Source organism: Hyperoodon ampullatus, assembly GCF_949752795.1.
Source record: "Hyperoodon ampullatus genome assembly, chromosome: 2".
In the NCBI taxonomy this organism is placed as follows: domain Eukaryota; kingdom Metazoa; phylum Chordata; class Mammalia; order Artiodactyla; family Ziphiidae; genus Hyperoodon; species Hyperoodon ampullatus.
Genome location: NC_136915.1, coordinates 15,806,131 through 15,831,327, shown reverse-complemented (window position 1 = coordinate 15,831,327; position 25,197 = coordinate 15,806,131). Strand labels below are relative to the sequence as shown.

Here is a 25,197-nt window from a genome sequence, read left to right as displayed (position 1 = left end):
AAAATTCTTGGTTAGGTGTTTTTAGGGCAACTCTTAGTCTGAGACCGGATGGCCAACATGTCTGCTAAGGAGTAGTGGGATGTGATTCAGTTGAATGCCTTGCAGTCTGAAGCCCCAGCCAAACTCTGCTCTCATCTTCATCACGTCTTAGCTGTGTGTCCTCAGAGCCTTGACTTCCCCGTCTAGGAGGTGGGCCTGACGACCCTGACCTCGAGAACTAGAGATCGTGTATGTGAAGCTTTAGCATAGTACCTGGCTTAGAGGGTCTGCACGGGGTTCTGAGGTCACATCAGATTTGCACGAGTGCAGTGTGGTCAGTGTGCAAATGAATAAAAACCGTGCTGGTCTCCTGGCTTTAATTGATAACCATCAGATGCCAGAGACTGTTCTAGACGCTTTATACGTTTACCACAAGGTTAGTCTTCTATAGCCCCATTTTACAGATGAAGAAACTGAGAAACTTAATGAGTTGGTCAGAGCCTCACAGCTGATTAGTAAGTAGCAGCGTCAGGGTCCCCAGGCCCATCCAGTCAGAATCCTGCCCTTCTCCTGCCTGCTGGCTCTGCCCACAGCTCCCCCAGGAACAGCTTTCTCCTTGTCACTGCAGGTCACCAGTGGACGGCTGGCTCTGAATGCAGATATTGTCACGGTAATTAGCACCGGCAAGACGCTGTTCAGTCTTCAATAGAGTGTAGCTTTCCCCTTCCCACGTTGAAAGGGCGTCCTGTTCGGGCATCTGTGGTTTAAGCCGAGATCCTGACGGAGACGGAAGCTTCCACGGTAATGCTCACATGGCCCCCACCTCCAGGCAGCGGCTGCCACCACCCAGCGGCACCGCCGTCCCTGGTTTTTTTGTCGTTGTTGGGGGATTGGAGGCGGGAGAGGCTTCCCATTGCTCGCATAAAGGAGTAAGAGCTTCAGAAAAGGTGCAGGGGTGAGGGATGATTCCGCCCTCCTCCATTTTTGGGTCAGTGGCCCTCATCAGGCCGGACACTTTTTATTCATTAGTCGGACGGTTCACGGTTGCCCCTTTGCCACATCTGTTGCTGCCTTCCTGGGCCCGTCTCACTCACAATTAAGGTTCATTAGAGACCCTGTCAATCACAACATGCACAGAACCTGCCTATGAGAGGCCTCATGAAGGGGCTGTCCAGCCTGTGGCCCCCCTTTGCACATGATTACTGACCAAACTCTGGATGTTTGGTGAGCAGGAGAAGAGGTATGAATGGCACTTGTGACACTCCAGACTTTCGGGTCCTAGCGGGCCTGTTACCTTCTATGTAATTGAAACCTTCAAGCTAAGAGCAGAGTTGATGTTAGAGATGGTGGTGGTAGGAGTTATGTCAGATGGAGGCTTTGGAACAAGTATTTGACAGCAGGGCTACTCAGAGGAGAGATTCGAAGCCAAATAACAGAAGAGATTTAATTATCGTTAATCTCCCTGTCCCCTCTTTCTGGAATGTACAGGCACACTTAATTACTGTTGACTGGAAGCTAAAATAACACTCTGGGTTCAGAACAGAACCCTTTAGGAGATTTGCCCCAGGCTGGAAACGATTATCCTTCACACGAGTGGGTTTTCCTCTCTTTCTTTTTTTTTTTTTTTTTTCTTTTTGCGGTACGCGGGCCTCTCACTGTCGTGGGCCCTCCCGTTGCGGAGCACAGGCTCCGGACGCGCAGGCTCAGCGGCCATGGCTCACGGGCCCAGCCGCTCCGCGGCATGTGGGATCTTCCCGGACCGGGGCACGCACGAACCCGTGTCCCCTGCGTCGGCAGGCAGACTCTCAACCACTGCGCCACCAGGGAAGTCCTTCCTCTCTTTCTGACTGTGTGTCGAAAGCAGTTGGGAGGAGGGATGTGCACCAGGCGATGTAAGGTGCTCACCCACTCCCGCCTCCCCAGCATTTTCCTCCCGGTTTCACTGAGCTTCCTGTTTCTCAGCACTGTGTGTTAGGAAAGCCACATCTCCAAGTTGTGTTACGCAGCAGGGGTTGGCTTAGAGCGCTTCCTGTTGATGGTGTGCCGTAATTTTGTATTATTAGCACCCAAGGGCCCTCTGGATTGGGAGCACCTGTGGGATGTAACCGTGCACGTCCGTATCTCCAGACCCTGCACGGCGCCTGGCCATGTCTTCGATGCTACATAAATATTAGTTAACCATCCAGTAAACCCGCCCATCCCTGAACTCTGCGAGGGGAGGGGGGCATATTATGCTTCCTGTGCTGCGTCATCTGAGGCGGAGAGATGCAGGGAGACAAAGATGCTGTGAAGCTGAGACATAAGGCAGGAGACCTCAGCCCCGTGTGCCCAGGGCTGGTGGCCCTGGCAGGTGGCAGTACTCAGGAAGGTGGTAAACCATCTTGAGTCTTTAAGACCACGGGAGTCTGAGTTAGCGGCCTCTGGGTGTGCCCTGAATTATCCAGGTGACCTTGAGTAGGCGACTTCAGTTCTCTGTGCCTCAGTTTCCTCGTTCATACAAGGAAGCGAATGATGACTTTACCTCATTCTCAAAGAGGGCAGCTGTGAGGACTGAGTAGTATGGCCCAGGGGCTTGGGGCGGTGTCGGGTTGCAAGTGAGCGCTCAGTGTCAGTGCTAAGTGCTGTGACAATGAAAAAGAAGATGCTGGCCAGCTCTCCTTGTGGCCTTGATGACAGCAGGTAGTGAGTGGAGGAGGAGTTCAGTGGCAGAGCAGCTTGAGTTCTTGGCCTTGCCTGTTAGAGCTCAGCTGTCCTCTTAAGGAGGAGTGTGCCCCTGTCGGACTGGTCTGCTTCTCCCACGGGGCCCGGCCGGTGGGTGGGTGCTTCCCCATCAGGCTCTAGGCGATGCTGCCGGCTCCCCGCCGGGAAGTGGGCAGCGAGGCGGGCTCAGGCCTCCTCAGTCTTGCCGCCAGGACCTCTAGTACTTTACCTCGTGGGTCTCCACAGTGAAGGCCTTAGTAAGCAGGCGTGTGACGGCTGGGGGGTCCAGGAGAGAGGCCGGCCCCAGCGGCGTTGGGTGCGGCTCAGACTGCCCGAAGTGGTCACTTGGAAAGAGCGCTGCCCACCCCCATCCGGCCTGTCGGCTGAAGGTGTGTTTATCCTCGTGTTAGAGCAGTCCAGTGAACACTCTCTTGCTGCTACCCGACCCTAGATCACCGGCTGCCCCTGCCAGCCTCCGGCCCTCCGTGCCTGTAGCCCCCCACCTGCCCCAGCTCGCCTTCTGCAGCCAGAGTAGCCGTTCCACACGTGGTGCCGGTCACGACCCTCCGCGGCCCTTCACGGCTCCGCAGTGCCATCAGGGCCGAGCCCAGACAGCGGTCCGGGTTTGAGAACTCTTGATCGGCCCCCGTCCACCCCTCCTGCCCTCCCCACGGCCCCTCTGCTCCAGCCATACTGACCTGCTCTGGTGTCTCCCAGAGGCCCCGTGGCCTGTCTTGTTGGGTCTTTGTCCGTGCCGTCCCCTTTACTGGGAACACATCTCACACCCACCCTGCTTGTCTGGCGGCCTGCCGCTTGGGCCCCACTCCCCACCCCCTCCCACCTCATCACCCGGCCACGGCGCTCACCTTTACTCTCGGCGGGAATGGCTTAATTATAGGAATCTGCCGCTGCCCACTCAGCTCTCTTAGGGCAGGGATCTCATGTCTGCTCTGTTCACCTCTGTATCCCCAGTGTGTGGCATGTGATGGACACTCAGGGAAGGCTTGTTGGAGCCCCTGCTGAGTGCTAGGGCCTGAGCCGAAGCCCTGGGGTCAGAGCGATAAGTGCAGTGAGGTTTGTCTTCAGAGCGTGCGCGGTCTTGGGGCGGGAGGGGGAGCAGGTACCCAGGTGGATCCACTGCAAGGATTCCCATGAGAGGAGCACAGAGTTCTGTGGAAGCACCACCGAAGGGCACCACGCCCACCCTTGGTGGGTGGGTTTCAGGGGAGGCTCCTCGGCGTAGGTGGAGCCTGAGACAGCCTAACAGGGCGCTGGGAAGGGAACCAGCCAGGCTGAGACTGAGCAGGGGCAGTGTGTTTCCGTCCCGATCACAGCCCGTGAACCGATGCCCGATGAGCCCTGGGCACTGGCTCAGGCCTTGTGGATCCCTTGCCAGAAAGCAGGTGATGGGCGCACACTCCAGTTTTGCTGAGGATCAGCTGTTGGTTGCTGCTCAGACTTTCTAGGTGGATGAGGGAAGGGACGGAGATCAACTGACTACGTGTAACTTCAAGATTAGGGCTGGGAAGTGGGCCTTTTTCTTAGGTTACTTCACGTGCCTGTCTGCCTCTGGAAAAGCCCACATCAGCCCTCTCCTGGGAAGCAGTGAGCTTGCTGGCCAAGTGCTTTATGGAGCTGCCAGTGCCACCGGCCTTTATCTTGTCTGATCTCACAGAGACCTGGGGCTTTCTGAATCCGATCAGTCAGGCGTTCTGTCAAGTCCAGGCGCCGCCTTTGCAGCCCTGGTCAGTAACAGCTGCTGCCCCTGAGGGAACCCAAAGTAAGCTCGTGACTTTCCGTTTTTCCTGAACTCTTAGATTTTGGTGGTGGAGAGGGGCGCAGAGTCTATGCCTTGTCCCTGATCCTTGTTACCCTTACAGTTTAAGATTTGGTAACTCTTCGTGTGACTGCTGGGAATCCTCACGCAGGGTATCCTCCAACGTAGAACTGAATTACCTGTGCCCAGTGCTGCATTGAATGTCACCGTGTCCCAAAAGAAGAGTATCAGCATGGGTGTCGGCCGTTTGGGGAAAACCATTGCTTCTCCTCCCACCCCTTGGGAGTCCCAAGTGTTCCATTTGGATGGAGCAGGGGATATCATTTTTCCATTTTATTACAGATCATTTGCCCAAGTGCAGGATATTTAACTCCACTGGAAATACTTGTGAGAGTGCTATATAATACCTGCAGAAATACAGTCCCTAGGTCTGGGCGGGGGTGGTGGTGCCCAGGGGCTAGTTTTCCCTTGAATCATGTTTTTGCCTTAAAACTCCTTGACAGAAGAGCTTTCCTGCGTGCTGTCTGTGGGAAGCACCCTTAGGAAGGAGAAAAATCCAGCCTGTCTTCTCCCACGGCCCGGTGGTCCTCTTCTGTTGCTTTAAGGGATCACCGGGACCACTGAAAGGTGGCAAGGGGACAAGACCACGTGCTTCCTTCTGGGTGAGAGTGTCAAGCAAATTGGAACTTGTTGATTACCCCATTGCTTTCCACATTCTTTCCATTCCGGAGACCACGGGGAGATTTGCCGATGCTCCACAGGCTTTGCAAATCTTTCCCTAATTAAAGGGCCTCCCAGCTGCGTGCATAGCTTCTTCTGCCTCAAATCTCTGCCCTTTGGTGTTTGTGTTTGAAATTCCATCTTTCCGAAATGTTTGCCACTCAGCAAGTCTCCTTGAAAGCCCCCACGCTTGTTTGAGGGAAGTTTTTTCCTTTTTGGCTTTTGTTCTGCCTCTGTACAGGCAATGTAAGTCTCTTTGGAATTGCGTGCGCGGATGCTCTTTGGTTGTGTGTTGCTGTTAACCTCGTTGTCTGCATCTCACCACGGCACTGGGAGGTGGCAGCGGGTGCCGCTGGTGGCCATGCTGTTGTAACTTCTAGGTGGGTGAGGACAAAAGAGCTTCATCCTCCAGTGCTTCTGTTTGGTGGGAGCCGTGCTGCAAGGCCAGGGAAGTACTTTAGAAGGAATCTGACCTAGGTAAGGATCAGGATGTGTTCGCAGGAGGCTAAGCTCTGCCTCCCCAGGTGAAGAAGATACCTGGTCCTCGTCAGCTGGAGCCGGAGGCACAATTCATCAGAAATGCACAAAGGCCCCTTCCTTGGCCTTGCCCTAACAGAATTCTCCAGTAGGAGGTCTGTCTAGCGCCTGCCTTTCAGGAACCGTATGGCATCCTGTTGCTGGAGGGCTCAGAGAGCAGAGTTTTGTGAAACGCTCGGAGAGCTTCCTTGAAGAGGTCTGAAGGGTCTCTCTCTAAGTTAGATCCTGCCCTCTGGTTGCTGAGAAATATGATACAAGTGAGTTGGAGAGAGACCCCCCCCACTTCCCAGGACCAGAAGAGGCAGAAAGCGTTTCCTTTCTGAGGGCCGTCAGGAAGCCCTGCGCAGGCTGGCAGGCACTGGCCTGGAGGAGGAGTGCCCAGGTCACGCCCTTAGAGCACGTCTAGTTTGGGAGACAGACTTAAACCCTTGAGCAGAGCGTGGCACACTCAGCCTGCTTTCCCCAGCCTTTGAAGTCGGCCAAGGACAGGGTCAGTGAGGAGCAGCTGCGGGTCCTGCCGGCTCTGGGTTGAGGCCACCGGGCAGGAGCCTCAGATCAGTGAAGGGGACACTCAAGTTGATAAAGGTGTGTGCCATGGGGAGCAGGAAAAGCTGGGCTTCCCTTTAGGGAATAGGACTGGGGCAGGGGCCTCTGGGGGCAGGAGACACTCCTGGAAGAGAGAAGGGGGGTGGCAATTTGGGTTTTACAAATAGAGAACTTTCCTGAGAATTTTAAATTGGAACTGGAATTCAGGGGAGAAGCGCATGCAGTCACAGGCTTTTTTCTTCTTCGCCTGTCGTGGGTCATTCACGCATGTGCACCTTGGAGACGGGCCCGGGGCTTCGTCAGTTTGAGGTCTCACCAAGTACCTTGCTCAGTAGACATTTTGTTTTAGGAAGAACGTCACAAGCTTTTTTTTTTTTAGAATGTCACAAACTTCTGATGAGTTCATACAGCCATATCCTGGATGGTCGTAGAGATGATAAGTAAATAAACTAAGTCTTGCGCTGTGAAACTTTGTAGGATCCTAACACTGAAATGAACCTTACTGGTCATCTAGTCTAGTGGTTTTCAGACATTTAAAAAATTAGTGGAGCCCTCTTTTCAAACTAAATCTTTTTTTTAATAAAGTTTTTTTTTTTTTTTTTTTTGTGGCTGCGTTGGGTCTTCGTTGCCGCGTGCGGGCTTTCTCTAGTTGTGGTGAGCGGGGGTTACTCTTTGTTGCAGTGCATGAGCTTCTCACTGCAGTGGCTTCTCTTGTTGCGGAGCACAGGCTTTAGGCGCGTGGGCTTCAGTAGTTGTGGCACGTGGGCTCAGTAGCTGTGGCAGGTGGGCTCAGTAGTTGTGGCTCGTGGGCTCTAGAGTGCAGGCTCAGTAGTTGTGGCGCACGGGCTTAGTTGCTCCGCGGCATTGGGATCTTACCGGATCAGGGCTCGAACCCGTGTCGCCTGCATTGACAGGCGGGTTCTTAACCACTGCGCCACCAGGGAATCCCCAAATTAAACCTTATAGCAAACTTGAATGGATCATGTTGGGCCCAGACTTCCCCTCTTACTCTTTTACCACCTTGAGCCCCCCCAAGTGCCTCTCCTCTGCCTTGGAGAACCATGACATCCATCTTGTTCAGTTTGGGTCCACTTTATTTATTTTATTTTATTTGTTTGTTTATTTGTTTGTTTGTTTTTGCGGTACGCGGGCCTCTCACTGCTCTGGCCTCTCCCGTTGCGGAGCACAGGCTCCGGACGCGCAGGCTCAGCGGCCATGGCTCACGGGCCCAGCCGCTCCGCGGCATGTGGGATCCTCCCGGACCGGGGCACGAACCCGTGTCCCCTGCGCCGGCAGGCGGACTCTCAACCACCGCACCACCTGGGAAGCCCCTATTTTATTTTTTAAAGATTTTTTTGTTGTGGACCATTTTTTAAAATAGATCTTTATTGGCGTATAATTGCTTAACAGTACTGTGTTAGTTTCTGTTGTACAACAAAGCGAATCAGCCATATGCATACACATGTCCCCATATCCCCTCTCTCTTGAGCCTCCCTCCCATCTTCCGTATCCCACCTCTAGGTCGTCGCAGAGCACCAAGCTGATCTCCCTGTGCTATGCGGCTGCTTCCCACCAGCCAACTATTTTACATTCGGTAATGTATATACGTCCATGCTACTCTCACTTCGCCCCAGCTTCCCCCTCCCACCCCGTTTCCTCAAGTCCATTTTCTGTGTCTCCTTCTTTATTCCTGCCCTGCAACTAGGTTCATCAGTACCATTTTGTTGTTGTTTTTTTTGATTCCATATATATGTGTTAGCGTATGGTATTTGTTTTTCTTTCTGACTTATTTCACTCTGTATGACAGACTCTAGGTCCATCCACCTCACTGCAAATAACTCGATTTCATTTCTTTTTATGGCTGAGTAATATTCCATTGTATATATGTGCCACATCTTTATCCATTCACCTGTTGATGGACATTTAAGTTGGTTCCATGTCCTGGCTGTTGTAAATAGTGCTGCAGTGAACATTGTGGTATGTGTCTCTTTTTGAATTATGGTTTTCTCAAGGTATATGCCCAGTAGTGGGATTGCTGGGTCGTATGGTAGTTCTATTTTTAGTTTTTTAAGGAACCTCCATACTGTTTTCCATAGTGGTTGTATCAATTCACATTCTGCTGTGGACCATTTTTAAAGTCTTTATTGAATTCGTTACAGTAATTGCTTCTGTTTTGTGTTTTGTTTTTTTGGCCCCGAGGCACGTGGGATCTTAGCCCCCCAACCAAGGATCGAACCCACGCCCCGTGCATTGGAAGGCTAAGTCTTAACCACTGGACCGCTGGGGAAGTCCTTGGTCCATTTTAGAGATGAGGAAACTGAGGACCAGGGCAGCTATGTCTCATCTGGTGATCTAGCCCCACTTCACTGAAGACCCACCTCTGGCTTCCAGGCTGGTGATGCATCCTTACCATGTGCTGCATTAATTTATTCTCACGTAGAAAGCTCTGGGTTGTAAGGGTCAATAGCCAGATAGATACAAGAGTGAAGAGAAAGATAACCCTGCCCCTGGTTCCTGATGCCTGGGGTCACTTTTTACTAGCCTAAAATTTAGGTCATGTAACATATTCTTATCTGCTGGAAACCCCAAGTAATTTTTTTGTATTTGCATTGAACTTACAGTTCCCTGGAATATGCCTGTGCTCTCTGCTTGGAATCTTCTCTCAATTCACCTTTTTAAATTTTTTTTAAACAATAGAGATTAAATTGTGATTATGTAGATACAATTCACGTACTATAAAATTCACCCTTTTAAAGCGCGCGGGGGCTTTTCAACATCTTCACAGAGTTGTGTGGCCGTCAGTGTTCGGTGTTCCACGCTGCACTCCTTTGACCAGATGGGCACTCCTGCCTCTCATTCCCGCGGGCTTCTCTGTGACCTCTTCTGCCACATACGTGCTTCAGTTTTTATAACTGAGCTCAGATGTTAGCTCCTCAGGACATGTACCCCGGCCTCCCCTGTTCCTCTTCCCCTCCAGAGAAGCTCTGGGCAACCCCCCTCGATTCCATAGCATCCAGTCCTTCCCCGGTCCAGAGCACAGGGCGCGCTGGGGCTTCACTTGTGCCCCGCTCTCTCCTATTAGACATCGAGGATGGGGACACTGTATTTAATCCTTCATACGTTAGGTAGATTTTATCTGGAGGATTTGGGTTTTACTTCCTAATGAGCCAAAGTGGGGAAACAGAGGAGCTCTTGATCCGGGAAGACACAGACAGCGAAGGGGAGACATCCGTTACTCCTGAGCGGATCTGACTGTTTCCCCAGTAGGACGAGTTGCAGATTTTTCTTTGGCCGTGCGTCGTCATTTTCTCTGGCTGACTTGGTGAAATTAAAACAAAACCTTGAGACATCCATCCAGGGGAAGGAATCCAGTGTGAAACGTTGTGGCCAGCCAGCCAGGATGATTTTTGTGCTAAGGGGGGAAGAAAAGCCACCGACTTGTTCTGGGTGTCCCTCACATAACGTGGCACATCAGTGCTGGCCCCCACCCCTGCTCAGACACACATGCTCGCACGGCGTGAACGGTTCCACTTGAAAGGGACCAGCAACATCCCTGGGATTTTGCTGGACTGTGGCACTGTCTGGGTTGTTTAGAAGTCTGTGGTCTTGAGAGTTTGGAGAGACTATATGGTGGAAAGACCCAGGACTGTGGCATGTGACTCGGTGGTTGCGTGGCTCTGAGCCTCGGCTGCTGCCTCACAAGGTCCTTGGCCTCCCCGGGTGGCTCTGAGGAGTCCTGGGGTGGGATTGCATGGGTTTCCTTGAATTCTGGCTCTGCCACCTGCGAACTATGTGACCTTAGCCAAGTTATTATACTTAACCTCCCTGTGCCTCCGTGTCGTCATCTGTAAATTATGAGAACTTGGCATAAATTGGGATAACAGTGTAGCACCACTGCTTCGTACAGGGTTTCCATGATGATAAAATGAGGATGTGTGTTCCATGCTTAGAAGAATGTCTCATGCATAGCAGGCACTTAAAAAAAAAGTTTGCTGTTGTTAGGATCATTGCTTTAATAATACTAATAACACTAAAACGGTAATAATAAAACAGATGGAGGGCTTCCCTGGTGGCGCAGTGGTTGAGAGTCCGCCTGCCGATGCAGGGGACACGGGTTCGTGCCCCGGTTTGGGAAGATCCCACATGTCGCGGAGCGCCTGGGCCTGTGAGCCATGGCAGCCTGCGCGTCCGGAGCCTGTGCTCCGCAACGGGAGAGGCCACAACAGTGAGAGGCCCGCGTACCGCAAAAAAAAAAAAAACAAAACAAAACATATGGACCCTCTGTCCGGCCCATGAAGTTACATTGTCTTTGCAAAAAGACCATGTGATAAACGAGTTGTTTTAATATGTTTTTCCCTGGTCCTTTTCCCAGAAAGATTTGAGGTGATTTGTAAGAATGCACCCAATACGATAATGCTTTAACACAGCCTGAGAAAGCAGGGCCGCAGGCCGTTCGGGAAGAGATCTCCACTCTGTCCACGCATGCCTTCCTCGCACAGGGGAGGCTATGGGCCCAGCTTCAGGAGGCGCCTGCGTGGAGTGTGAGGGGCAAGGGCCGGCCCCACAGGTCCTCGCAAGGTGGTGGTCCACACGCCAGGGGAGGTGCAGGAGCTCGAGTCTGCATCCGCCTTGGGAGGCCCTTGGTCACAGTGATGCGCTGCCGCCCCAGGTCATCACCCTCTCACCCTCACCCCCACCCACCCAGCTGGTCCCTAGTCCAGCTCTCGGAGAGGCGCTGAAGAACATTGGGGGGCGCTTCCCACTGAGACAGACGTGGGCTTCAGAAGGTCAGAGGTCCACCTGAGTGGCCCTCCTTTTCCACAATTCAGCCACGGTCCCACCGGCATTTAGGAAGCCCAGCCAGCCTTACGCTAGGCCCAGGGCCGTCCAGACATCTCATCCCTGCCCTGAGGAAAGACACCCCATCCCGAATCCATGCAGCCTGGGGCCCAGTCTTATATAGAGCAGCAGGGGCGTAGCCTGTAGATGAGGGGCATCGCCTTCGCTAAGGAAGCCTTGGGCATGCGTAGAAGAGGACCTTGAAGGATAACTGGGGGTCACTAGGTAGCACCGGGAGAAAGGCAGGCGATCCTGGTGGAGAGACTGTCAGGATGTCGGCTGAGGGGTGGCGGAGGGGCTCACGGGAGAGCCCTGGGGCTGCGGCGGGAGGCTGGGCCCAGGCCGGGTCGGGGAGCTTCCCGCCCGCGGCCGTCCAGGCCCAGGCAGTTGGCTGCCCTGTGTGCAGCAGCTCCTGAAAGCGTCCTGGAGGCTGCGCGAAGCCCTCAGGAGCCGGTGCACATAACTTAGACCCAGTGAGTTTTCTGCCTCTGGCTTCTTAAAGGTGCTTGTGTATCGTGCCCTATCCCTCGGGGACCAGCCCTTCATTAAGAGGAGCGGGTGGCTTAGAAAGACCCCAGCTTCTCTCAGCGTAGACACAGGTGATGCGGTTGCTCCTGGCCAGGGAACAGTTAATTTAATTAGGCTCCAAGCACCTGGTTCGTCCCCTTCGGGAAGCGTAGGGTTACATGTGGACAACAGGAGCCTTGTGTGTGCCCCTGGATGACCCACGTGTAGTGATTTCAATTTCCCCTTTCAGTTTGTCTTCTCTTTGTCCTGCCCCCTCCTGACCCTTCTTTAGAAAACGCTTCTGGCTTCTTACTCCAGCCTGCAAGCTTCTAGAAGGCAAAGCTTTGGGGTATGAATGGCTGAAACCCAGCCCAGGAAGTTTGCCTTTGTTTATTATTTATCTCTGGGGTGGTTTGGGGCACCTGCCTAAGAAAAGAGCGGCGGGAGGCTTATTGTTTCTTGAGAAAGCTCTTTGTTGTTAATGGCACATGAAAAATTGATTTCTAGGCAGAATAAAACGTGTTGATCAGAAACGCTTTCCTAATGTTGGCACCTTCCCATGTGTTAGACCCTCAGTGATGAGACCCGGCTGGCAGTGTGTGACCCTCAGGAGCCCGTGCCGGTGGCCCAAATCTGAGGGGCGCGGTTCGCACACGTTATGGTGTTGCCAAAATTGGGACCTTGCTTCCTACACTTGTCGTGTACATTTAACAATGTTCTCCTTAAAAGTGCATTTTATAATTCGCAGTCTTCAAGTGAAGAAAACGGTCTGAACTTGTACTTAAAGTATACTGTTCTCAGAGTCCAGTGATAGCTTAATTAGAAGAGAGGCCGGATCTGAAACACGAGGAGGGCCGGCGGCCCTGGGGTCAGGCTGTGCTGGGTGGTGGCGCTGGCAGTGTCGCGGGTCCCTGCCCACAGCACAGGAGTCGGGGCGGGCGGGCCGGGACCGTGCAGACCCCGAGTCCCCCCACCGCCGATTCTCTTCCTTTTCCACCCCCTCTCCTCGGAGCCCCACTGGAAGGCGGAGTGGGAGCGGAAGCCGCTCGCCTTGCCAGCCCAGCGGGGCCTGTGCTCTGGAATCGCTGGGTCAGAGCCTGGAACTCAGAGTCCAGTTCTGCCCTGCCCCCACCTTGCCGCCTGTGTGAGGCTCTTCCCTGCACTTGGGTTTTCCCGTCTGCACGGTGGGGAGGGCGGGGTCCTGGAGCGTGAGCAAGGTCCCCTGGGCTCCCCCTCCGCTTCTTCAGGCAAACCCTCTGAGTGGGTTTACAGGACAGGGTGAGGTGTCCCCAGTGCGGGGCACCCACACTCGGAGAGGCGTTACATCAGTGCACTTGGAAACTCTGCTTCCAGGTGTTCCTGGTGACAACTAAGGTCCTGGTAACAAAGCTGCAGCTGGGCTGGGACTTCCCTGGTGGTCCACTGGCTAAGACTGAGTGCTCCCAGTGCAGAGGGCCCGGGTTCCGTCCCTGGTCAGGGAACTAGATCCCGCATGCTGCAACTAAAGATCCTGCACGCGGCAACTAAGACCCGGCACAGCCAAATAAATAAATACTAAAAAAAAAAAAAAAAAAGCTGCTGCTGGGCAATCGTGGGGAGGACTTTGTTTCCTCCACCCTGATCAGGGGGGTGGGGCTGGGGGGGGTCCCTCATCTCCCATAGGCTATGGAGGCCGCCTGGGCCCACGTTCACGGATGGGTCCTCAAGTGCATCCTTCTTAAACCTGGGAGTCTGGGGAGGAGGTGGGAGGGAGGCTTTAAGAAGTTTTATGAACAACAGTGTGCCGGGGCTTGCCATCACATTTAAAGGGGCCCACAGGCACTGCTCCACCTGGTTGAGGACTCCAGCGCACAGATGCTTCTCTCTTCTCCTCTCCTCGGGGTGGCGGCGGGGGGAGCCTGGGGCCGGCTCTTCGGTCCCATCACGGTGCCTCTCCTTTCCTCCACTCACGTGTCAGCTCCGTCCACCTCCTAGACCACCGAATCCCTGCAGTCCCCCTGCCATCCCCATCAGGTCCGTGTCACAGCCCTCGCCACTCTCAGGATGGCTCCTCGTGCCTCGTCTGTTTCCGGCTGCTGGAGCGTGCTTTGGGAGAGCAGGGCCGTGCCCGTCCATCTCGTCTGCCGCTGGATCCATGGCACCTGACAGGTGCCTGGGGGTGGGTACTCAGGATCTACTGAGGTAGGTGTTGTAGCCCCCAATTCTGAGGTTTAGGAAGGTTACACTCAGCCAGGAAGTGGCAGACCAAGCATTCGAACTTGTGTTTGATTTTGAGTTTGGTGTTTTCCAGAATGCCACCCTGTAGGTTGTGTTTCTGAGGCAGGCATGTGTGTCACTGAAAGCACTCTCCTTATTTTCTTCTTTAATTTTTATTAGAGAAGAGCGGGGAAGGTTTGGGGCCTTGGAAAAAATAAAAGGAACGTATTGTAAGCAGAGACCTCTGCTGGTCATGGGGAGGGAGCCCCGGCATCCTGATACTTTGCCGTCTGCCGGGGAGCGGGGCCAGCCACCACTCTGCCCAGCCATGGTTTCAGCAACGTTACTCATCTGAGTGTGCGACCCAGCGAACACGGTCTGTTTTCGATTCTTATCTCTCTGGTGGCGGGCTCTCAGCCAGCGGGCAGATCAAACGACGGAATGTGTTCATTTGGCCATTTTTTTAAAAAACCGAGGTACAAGGGTGCATTTCTTAAAGACGAGGGCGCCGTGGATTAGATTATCCATGGAGTTGAACTGGTCTGGCTTTTGTGCTTTTTTAAGGGTTCATCTCAAGTTTCTTTTTCTGGTTGAACAATTTTTTTCAACATTAATAACTAATGGAGAAGGGGAAGAGGCAAAGTAGAACCATATGGCGGCGCAAACACAAACCTCACTTGTGGCCGGAAGCTTCTGATTTGTATCTCTGTTCATGTGATCAGCTGTTGGGCTAGATAGTAGAAAAGGATTCAGTTTGAGGCAACAGCTAGAGTGAATGTAATTTTTATTTAGTTAGTTATTGTTTATAGCTTTTAAAAAAATTTATCTGGCTGCGTCGGGTCTTCGTTGCGGCGTGTGGGATCTTTAGTTGCGGCGTGCGGGACCTTTAGTTGCGGCATACGAACTCTTAGCTGCGGCATGCGGGATCTAGTTCCCCGACCAGGGATCGAACCCAGGCCCCCTGCATTGGGAGTGCAGAGTCTTAGCCACTGGACCACCAGGGAAGTGGAAGTCCCTGTAATTTTTATTTTTTTAACAGATATACTGTATGTCACATGTCTTTTCCTAGACATTGGCTAGTAGCTGTGTGACTTGGGGCAAGTTACTTCTCTAAGGCCCTATTTTGCCGCCACCACCACCACCCCCCCCTTTATTTATTTGACCGCACCATGCGGCGTGTGGGATCTTAGTTCCCCGACCAGGGATCGAACCCGTGTCCCCTGCAGTGGAAGCACGGAGCCCTAACCACTGGACCACCAGGGAATTCCCTCGCCCTTCTTTAAAATAGGGACAGTAACCATATCTATATGCAGGGCTGTTCTGAGGATTAAAGGAGGCGATGCAGGCTCTTTTCTTCCTGGCTGCTTGAAGATCAGCCACCATCATGCCATCAGGAACAACACGGTAACTGTCCGGACCAGGAAGTTCATGACCACCCAACTCCTTCAGCGGGAACAAATGGTCACTGATGTCCTTCATCCTGGGAAGGCAACAGTACCTAAGACAGAAATTTGGGGAAAACTAGCCAAAATGTACAAGACCACACCAGACGTCGCCTTTGTGTTTGGGCTCAGAACCCATGTTGTTGACGGCAAGACAGCTGGCCTTGGTGTGATTTACGATTCCTTGGGTCACGCGAAGGAGGATGAGCCCAGACACAGGCTTGCGAGGCGTGGCCTGTACGAGAAGACCTCAAGAAAGCAGCGAAAGGAACGCCCGAGCAGAATAAAGGCGGTCCTGGGGACTGCAGAGGCCAGTTTGGTGCTGGCAGAAAGTCAGCTGGAGATTGGACAGCAGAAGGAGTAAAGATTCTGCGGTGATTGTGCAGATTTTTCGTGAGAGAATTAATAAACTAAGACCTTTTATGTGAAAAAATTAACAAATAAAAAAAATCAAGGCGGCGACGCGGGTAGTTTACGTAGTGCCGCGCCTGGCCCCCCCGCCCCCTCCTGGCGTCCTTCTCTTTATTCTCGTTACCGTTAAGGGGTCACCTGAGGCAGTAGCTCGTGGCATGCCAGCCTCTCTCCTGCCTCTGCCTTCTGGGTTTTTTCCTCTCCCTGCCCTACTTCGCTTTATTCCTGTTTCACCCGATCTTTCCCGCGGCCCCGTGGGCACTCGTGAGCCGGCTGGGGGTGCCGGTGGTGAAGGGCGAGGCGGTCCCTGCTCCCTGGGGTATGGCCCCAGACGGGCAGTGGAGAGACCGACGGAGGCGTGAACTTCACCACCAGAGCAACGGCGGGAACGCTGTCTTGGCCAGTGCACCGTTGTTTAGTACGCCACGTCGCTTGGAATTAGGTTTAAATCCCCCCAACGGCTTGGATTGGTCTGACACCTTTGGTGTTATCTGAACATTCCTTACAAAGGCTGTTAAGCAGGTCAGGTGGGCAGTTTGGACAGAAACCGTCCAGCCCTCGGGTGGTCGACACCAACCACACGTTCTCGCCAGAGGCCCTCCTTGGGTCCCGAGGCAGCAGAGCCTATGACACTCACACCCCGAAGTGAACTCCCGGCTTTGTTTGGACCTGTCCTTTCATTTAAATTGCTGTGCAAACTTGTGATCCATGAGACTTAACGTGATTTCTTCCACTGTTCTAAGCATTTGACATGACTAGGAAGTGGGGTGAGGTTGGGTCTGTACTGTGACCCTAGATCATAGGATTGATACCCGCTTCCATCAACACGCCGGAGCACCCACCAGTGTGTGCGTCACTGGCGCCCTGGTCTGGAGGACCGGCCTCTGCGGGCACCCACAGCGCTCAGTGAAGAATGTTAAGTCTTGAGGAAGGAGTAACCTGATAGTTGAGGCCAGTGTTAGAACAGCCGTCCCCAGAGCATTTAGGATTCAGTTGATATCAGCGTCAACTGCAGGAATTCCGAAGAGTGGGGCATCTTGATAAGGAAGTTGGAGTTTGGGCTGGGCCCTGAAGGGTGGTAGGATTTAAGACTATATGGGGATAGTTTGCCAGTTTTTGTTTGTTTGTTTTTTGTGGTACGAGGGCCTTTCACTGTTGTGGCCTCTCCCGTTGCGGAGCACAGGCTCCGGACGCGCAGGCTCAGCGGCCATGGCTCACGGGCCCAGCCGCTCCGCGGCGTGTGGGATCCTCCCGGACCGGGGCATGAACCCATGTCCCCTGCATCGGCAGGTGGACTCTCAACCACTGTGCCACCAGGGAAGCCCAGGTTGCCAGTTTTTTGTTGTTTTTTGTTGTTTTTTTTTTGCGGTACGCGGGCCTCTCACTGTTGTGGCCTCTCCCGTTGTGGAGCACAGGCTCCGGAAGCGCAGGCTCAACGGCCATGGCTCACGGGCCCAGCCGCTCCGCGGCATGTGGGATCTTCCCGGACCGGGGCACAAACCCGTGTCCCCTGCATCGGCAGGTGGACTCCCAACCACTGCGCCACCAGGGAAGCCCCAGGTTGCCAGTTTTAACAAATAATATATGTCGTGTGTAAACTGGAGACGTACTAAAACACTATTCGTTATGTATCTGAAATACAAATGTAACTGGCCAATGCATTGTTTTATCCAGCAACCCTAAGTGGGGAGGATTTGTAAGTGGAAGAACGCATGTGCAAGCTCGCCTGTCTAGAAACACTGAGTAGGACTGTGTGGTGGGTTGAGAGGGTTCAGGCAGGAGTGCAGGAGTGGGAAGGGGTGGAAACGGGGGCGGGAGTGAGACGAATCGGTGGTGGTGCCAGATCATGACTAATGCGCCCTTGGCAGCTGCTCTGGTACGAATCTGGGAGCACACCGTGTAGTCCACACTTCTCGTTCCACATGACGACAATAATGTTATTTTTACAGAGCATTTTATCTTTGATCAAAGAAACAGGACTGGTGGAGGGAAACAGAATACAAGGATATGGCCCAACTTGGGAGTTTATCCAAAAGGCGAAAATTGTACCTGCTGGGGCGGAGAGTCATCCAGCCATATCACAACCAGGTGCTTTTCGTGGTGGGGCAAGTCATCCGTCATTCATGAGCTCCCTGTGTTTTTCTGTACACAGCCGTAGCTTTGTGAGTTACAGTTCAGATGTACGTTTTCCTTAGGTTGGTTAGAACCTTGGCCGTAGATTTTGCAAAGTCCAGGCACGGATCTTTAAGGGTGGCTGGATCTGGGCGCTCAGGTACTATCTCCACGGCCCTGCAGTGCTCAGAAACGCAGGGAGGTACTCTCCCGATGCCTGCTGCAGCCCAGGCCCTGCACCCCCAGCCCAGCTGCCCTGGCAGAAAGGAGGTGAGCCGTGTATCCCTCCATCGCCCCTGGAGAAGACTCTTCCCTATGTATGCCAGGGGCTGAGGCCCTCTCGTTGCCCACGCGTGGTGGTGGAGTAGAGATCAGCCTTGCCCAACCATATGGAGTGAGGAGCTTTGTGACCAGAAGAATAGGAAAGGAGGCTGAGCAGGCAACAGGAGTGGCCACTGATGACAGCTGGTACCACGGATCAGCCCCTTGCGCCGCTGCCTTAATCTGCGCTGTCTGTGCCTCGAAGGACGTGAGTTACAAAGTGGAGAGTGGAGTCCCTCCTGCGCCTTGAAAGTACCCAGATCTGCCTGGACAGGTAGGGAGGGCTGGATCCCGTTTTCTAGAAAAGTGGCTGCCACATTTTTTGATTTCACAGGCCAGAGACATTTAAAAGAGAAGAGGAGGACTAGGTCATTGGTTGTGAGCCTTTAGAACAAAAACAAAACCTATTGTTTCATCAAGTTACGGGCACTTTAACACCAAAAAAAAAAAAACAGGGGCATTCTCAAAGGATGAATACGTTTAACCGTATGAAGAAGCTAATAGTGTCTTGATTAGAGGCTTTCTTTACCTGAATTATTTGCACTGAAGCAGTGAGGCTCTTACAGTGGCCCAGCAGCCGTCTGTGTCTGATGCAGCTCACCTGCTGTGTTTGCCAGATGAACAACCTCGGGCCCAGCCCAGGTCTCCATGGCTAGTTGAACAGCTGAGCAGGGGCTCAAACCCAGGTCTCTCAGTTCTCAGTCTCGCACTGCTGCTGTGCTCCTTGGGGTCGTATAGTAACACAGACGCCAGGACTTTCACTAAAACTCCCGCTCTCTTTGTCTGCTGCTCTGGAACCACATCACAGATTATATTCCTGGTTGGAGCCACGGTGAAATTGTCATTGGTATCCATCAAAGTTTAGTTCTTGACTGTACACTCTTTGGGTGAAGATCCTTGCTACACACCAATTTATTAATTTAAAAATAAAGCCGATTGGCATTTGGGAGGCTCCGTATTGTAAAACTCCTCCCTCCCTCCTTCCCACATACATCAAGCACTTGCACTGCCCTGGGCACTGAGGGTTCAGCGGTGAACAGGATGACAGCCCTCGCCCTGGTAAAACCTACATTCTAGGGAGAGAGACATGACCACAAATCAATAAAAAAAGCATTTCAGTTAGTATAAGTGCTGGGAAGAAATTATTGAAATACTTTCGATCCGTGGATTAGCCTCTTGGATAGGAGTGAAGTCAAGCCTGTTTTATACCAAATCCCATTATCTTGTTAGCTTCTTCTGTTGGAGGACTTAGCCACCCACAACAGGACTGGCGGGAAAAGAGCAGCATGGCTCTGGGCAGAACTGGATCTCAATGGTGCATTTTCATCCAGTGCCTGGGGCAGTACAGCAAATTCAGGTGCAGCCTAGGCTGGGGCTGCTGTCTAGGCCGGAGCTGCCGTTCAGACAGGGGCTGCCGTCCAGGCTGGGGCTGCCATCCAGGCCGGAGCCGCAGGCTGAGAATAACAGGCAGCAGTGGTGTTGGGGACCCAGGGGGAGCAGGGACATCAGTGCGTCGGTTCCTGATGTGCACGCGTTGCCCCGCGCTGGACGCTATGCTGGGTACTGAATGCATCATCGTCACATGCAATCCGCAACCGGGTTGGTTTTTCTTATCCCCACTCTACAGGTGAGGAAATGCAACTTGGTAGAGAAGTAAAGTGACTTGCCCCAGGCCAGGAGGCCAGTGAGTCGTAGAGTCAAGAAGTCTCACTTCAGAGCGTGTTTGCTTGGTCTTTACTATACTCTAGGATAAATTAGGCCAGTAGTGTCAGGGCCCCAGCCAGTTAGAATGGGGTTCTAGGCAAAAGTCAGGGCCCAACAAGTAAGCCAAGGAATCAGCCCAACAGAATAGTGATGCCAGGGAAAGGCTGTAACGTGATAGGCGGGCACATAGGTGCCCAGGGCCCTTGCACTTGGCCAACGACAGGAAAGCAAGGCCACTTCAAATCCCAGCTGCCTTGGGTGGAAGCTGTTAAAATCTTCCTTGCCTTGATCTGGGCTTTTTTTTCCCAGGTGAAGGGTGCCACAGCGGAACAGGGGTTGGGTGGGAAGGGGTCATTTCCCAGCAGAGTGTGCCTTTGGCGTGTGCTCTTCTTCCTCTTAGCTGTCCGCTAAACCAGAGTTCCAGTCAGAGGGGGAGACTTCTCTCTCTACTGCTTTCTTCTTGTGTAGACCTTGGGCAACCTCACGACTCCAGGCCTCAATTCTCTAATCTGTAAAATGGGGATAATAACTACGTCACAGGATGAGTGTGAGCTTCCGGTAGACAGTGTGCCATCTGTAAAGGGCCCAGCCTAGTGCATGATACGTGGCAGACGCTTGGTATTCTCCGTACCAAAACTAACTGAAAACAGCCCCATTTTTGTTTGTATGTCTTTCTACTTGGGGAGGTGGGTGCACAGATGGGTGTTGCATCCAGAAGGAGTTCTGAAATAAGCACATTGTAGACAGGGGTTAATGGTGTGTGTGTCTCGTGTCTCGGGGCGGGGCTGGCTGCCCGGTGCTGCTCAGTGTATGAGAAACGGCTGTGAGTCACCAGGCAGGGTCACCATCTCACAGGTGTGCCAGACAGCGCTTTCCAGGCTGAGTTTGGAGGCACCCCCCCATCAGCAGAGATGCCTCGAGAAGCCCACGGAGGCTGGTGGTCTCCAAGGTGACCGTGTCCCCATCCGTGCCTCTCTGGTGGTGGCAGGGGCCTTCCGGGGGAGCACGGGAACTGCTGTGACTGGCCGCCCCTCTGCTGAGCTGCTCTTTGGGTGTCTTTGCCACATGATTTAACTTTTCCATTTGGAAGGGTTATTGGTGCAGTTGGCAGCCACTCGTCGGGTAAACGATACGGTGGGGCCTCCGTAAACTCGGGCCCATGAAACGAATAAGTCAGCACATTGAAAATATAGCATGGAAGTGACTCAAGCCTGAAGGAATCCATTTTGGAGAGCGCTGCCCTCCCTTCCCGGAATATTTCGGGTGGAAATTGATGTTTGAGTTGGGAGGAGGAGGCCAGAGGCCTGGTTCCTAGCAGGGCTCTGTGTCCGATTCAGCAGCATTTGCCCTGGGATTCAGCCCTGCCCGCCCCCCACCCGAGGGCCCCCCTTCTCAGTGAGGGGCCCAGGAGGATGAGCCTGAGCACAGCAGCTGGAGCTCGGCACTGTGGGAAGCTGGCGGGAAGCTACCTTTGCAGCAGGTAGGGTTGGCTCCGTAAGCCAACCTGGTAACGCTTGGCTGGGGTCCTGGAAAGTACTGGAAACTCCACCCAGCAAGGGAGCCTGTGGGAGCTCTCGGCACGGACTGGCTCTTCTTCTCAGAGCTCTCTGGACTCCTGTGTGTTTAAAGTGTTTACCTTCTTCTCGGGGCTTCAGCTTATGCTTTGCCCACCAGAGACCAATACCAAGCACGTTCGTACGTTACTAGACCACCCTGGCGACCAGGTAATTAAAGCTGCACGCAGTTTGGAAGGAAAGCTGTATTGGAAATCACGCTCCACTGTAATTCAAGAACAGGTTTCTTTATAGAGGGACACAGTTGGTGTCAGACACATGTGGAAAAGAAAAGAACAGGCCCATAATTCTGGCAGGCTACCAAGGGCCAGATGTTAAATATGCTGACCACAGTATGGCTACAGATGCTGTTAGCCAACCTGGGTTTGATGTGTTATTTTAACCTCTGTTCTGACTTTTCCTCTCTCTCTGCCAGGTCCCCAGTCTATGTGAAGATCTCCTGTCTTCTGTTGACCAGCCACTGAAAATCGCCAGAGACAAGGTGGTGGGAAAGGATTACCTTTTGTGTGACTACAACAGAGATGGGGACTCCTATAGGTGAGCTCCTGCCCCACGAATGCAGCAGGCGTGCTGCGCCCGCCCCAGCCGCTTACCACTGCTGCAGCAGCTCAAGGACTACTGAGCTTTGACATCTGACAGCCCATCAGCCTTCTTTCTGCTTGTGCTTCTGCTAGGCTTTCCTCCTTCCCTCCCTCCCTCCCTCCCTTCTATCCATCATTCCATCCAATTGACCGGAAGATGTCTGTGGAGTACCCCTACTGGGCATTGGAGATGCAGCAGTGAATAAGAAGCCCCTGCCCTGGTGGGGCTTACAGTCCAATAAGAAAGGGATGTTGGTAAAAAAACAAAAAACAAAAAACAGGGACTTCCCTGGTGTCACAGTGGTTGAGAGTCCGCCTGCCAGTGCAGGGGACATGGGTTCAAGCCCTGGTCCAGGAAGATCCCACATGCTGTGGAGCAACTAAGCCCGTGCACCACAACTACTGAGCCTGCGCTCTAGAGCCTGCGAACCACAAGTACTGAAGCCCGTGTGCCTAGAGACTGTGCTCCACGATAAAGAGAAGCCACCGCAATGAGAGGCCCACGCACCACAACGAAGAGTAGCCCCCAGTCGCCGCAACTAGAGAAAGACTGCATGCAGCAACAAAGACCCAACACAGCCAAAGATTAATTATTTAAAAAAAAAACAAAAAACCAGCAAGCTGTTTCATTAAAATCGCATCAAATCCTGCAAAGGAGAAGGTCCAGGATGTGCCCATGACAGGAATCCCAAGCCCAGGGAGGGCCTGCGTGCTTAAGGGCATGTGAATGAAGCTCGTCAGACAGACGTGCAGCTGTCCTTTCTCTCTCCATCACCCTGTCCAGGGCTGTAAATAACTAAGTCGATTTGCGTCCCTGCCCTGGGTGATCCATGGTCTAGAACAGGAGACGCACCCAGGAGCTGATTACTGTGTGACGTGATTCCGGCAGCCAGGGCCAAGCTTATTGAGGGTAGCATAGAGAAGGCCAAGGTTGACTCCAGGAAGACTTCCCGGAGGAGATGATGTCCGAGCTAGGTTTTTAAGGGTGCCTAGGAGTTCTTAATATTAAAAAAGACTGGGGGGCTTCCCTGGTGGCACAGTGGTTGAGAGTCCACCTGCCGATGCAGGGGACACGGGTTCATGCCCCGGTCCGGGAAGATCCCACATGCCGCGGAGCGGCTGGGCCCGTGAGCCATGGCCCCTGAGCCTGCGCGTCTGGACCCTGTGCTCCGCAACGGCAGAGGCCACAGCAGTGAGAGGCCTGCATACCGCAAAAAAAAAAAAAGACTGGGAATCCCTACACGCATCCAGTATTCCTGTGATGGATGGCTGTAGTCAGTACCTTGGAGAATGGTGGAAGAATGCCATAGGCTATAGGTTTTTTTAGAAGCCGCAGAACCTGGGCTGAGTCTTAACGCTTTGGCCTCATGCTCTTTTGGGGGAGGGGTTGGGGCCTGAGAAATGAAAGTAGGAGAAATTCGCTGGAGGTAGCCGACATGGGCTCCAAACCAGCACTGCCCCCTTGAGCAGATGGGAACTTTGACAAATTACTTATTGTCTCTGGACTCTAGTTCTCTCGTGTATTAAGTGGAGGGTGTAGTGTTCATTCTTCTAACAGGATGCTCGGTGACGTGTTTCTGTGAGCAGGCGCTCGTGTGTCAGACACTGAGTCACTCTTCTGTGGAGCTTGTGTCCTAGTGAGGAATCCAGAGAGTAAGCAGCTGCATAAACAGTATATATTGTTGAAGAGCAAATAAAGAAAATAATGGAGGACCAGGGGAGGGAGAGGTGGAGGGGTGAACAGGGAAGGCTCTGGTGTCGGTGGTCAAGTGTGAAATGAGACTTAAGGATGAGAAGGCTCAGCCTCGCGCAGGTCTGGGAGAAGAGTGTCCCCTTTAAAGGCCCTGGGCGGGATGAGCTGTCAGGGCTGAGCCTGGCAGGGAGGCCCGAGTGGGAGACAGCAGTGGATGGGGGGGGGCGGGCAGGGGTAGGAGGTGAGGCCAGAGGCCTTGAGGGCCAGGGCCATAGGGCTTGGCTCGGGGCACTTGGGGGTTGAAAGAAGTAACACGTGTGAAGGGCTGAAGAGCACAGAACTTGGGGGAAATTACAAAGAATTCATACTATTTAAACAAGACTAGACGACTGTTATGTGACCACGTCCCTTTCCTGGTTTCAAATGGAGGTCAGGTAAAGAATGTATTTTGGTCTAACCTAGACTGGAGACTAGAGTGGAGATGGGAAGAGGTAGTCGGGTTTGAGGTACGTTTTAAAAGTAGAGCCAGGGCTTCCCTGGTGGCACAATGGTTGAGAGTCTGCCTGCCGATGCAGGTTTCACGGGTTCGTGCCCCGGTCCGGGAAGATGCCGCATGCTGCAGAGCGGCTGGGCCCGTGAGCCATGGCCGCTGAGCCTGCACGTCTGGAGCCTGTGCTCCGCATCGGGAGAGGCCACAACAGTGAGAGGCCCGCGTACCGCAAAAAAAAAAAAGTAGAGCCAGCAGTGTTTGCAGGTGCGGGGGTGGGGCGGATGAGGAGCTGGAAGGTGGGATCACTGACTATCGAGGTGAGGAAGGCTCTGGGAGGGGCTGATTTGGAGGCATTTTAAGCTTCAGATGCCCATCGGGTGGACGTGGAGAGTCAGCTAGGCTGTGGGTAGTCTGAGTTCCCGGAGGTCTGTGTGGAGATGGAGGTGCAGAGGTGGGCATCCAGCTCCAAGGTGGTGAGACAAGCCCTGAGGCAGATCAGGCTCAGCCTTGGAGGGCCAGCCACTGTCCAGGTTGTGGGCATAGGGCCAGGTCTAGTCCTCACCAAGGGAGAGGTCCCTCAGGGTGCTAAGTGGGCTGACAGGCCAGGGAGCCCGTGGCCAAAGGATGAGCAGCTTCACCAGGCATGGGGCTCAGGAGAGGCACCTGGAAGAGGGGGGCCTGGAGCTAGCCTTGCTTCTTCAACATCGTCGTCGTTTTTCTTTTTTCCACCTGAAAATTCGGGCTTGCTGTGTGAGGCAGCTGTTGCCCAGCAGCCTGTGGAAGGCTGGAATCATTTCCAGTCCATGCCCAGGCCAGGCTTTCCCAGGATGTGGTACCTCCAGGTCGCCCTGCTGGCTCCCACCTGCATTCCTGGGGCTCCGTAGGGGGCCTGGGGGTCTTCAGCTGAAGAGGAGCCCAGGGTGTCAGGGCACAGGGCTTTTGTTTTTTTTCTCTTCTCGGTATAAAACTTCAAGGTCTTCTGAGTTTCTCCACACATTTCTGTCCTGTGTCTGATCGTTTGCTTAAATAAGATCCTTATGGTGTGACAGTTTGCCAGCAGCACTGTTT

General features: G+C 53.3%; 1 protein-coding gene and 1 pseudogene across 3 annotated transcripts in view; both read left to right on the top strand.

Annotated features, from left to right (window-relative positions):
- The window catches only part of CAPZB (capping actin protein of muscle Z-line subunit beta), a 138,627-nt gene that overhangs the window by 74,648 nt on the left and 38,782 nt on the right, over positions 1-25,197 (top strand). For both annotated transcript variants that reach the window (XM_079698373.1, XM_079698372.1), the window contains exon 3: positions 21,781-21,902. In XM_079698373.1, coding sequence (XP_079554499.1) covers positions 21,781-21,902 — 122 coding nt within the window. The remainder of the gene's footprint in view (positions 1-21,780; positions 21,903-25,197) is intronic.
- On the top strand, positions 15,129-15,621 carry LOC307048361 (small ribosomal subunit protein eS24-like; annotated as a pseudogene). The gene has a single exon. The product of its transcript is annotated as a small ribosomal subunit protein eS24-like (transcript).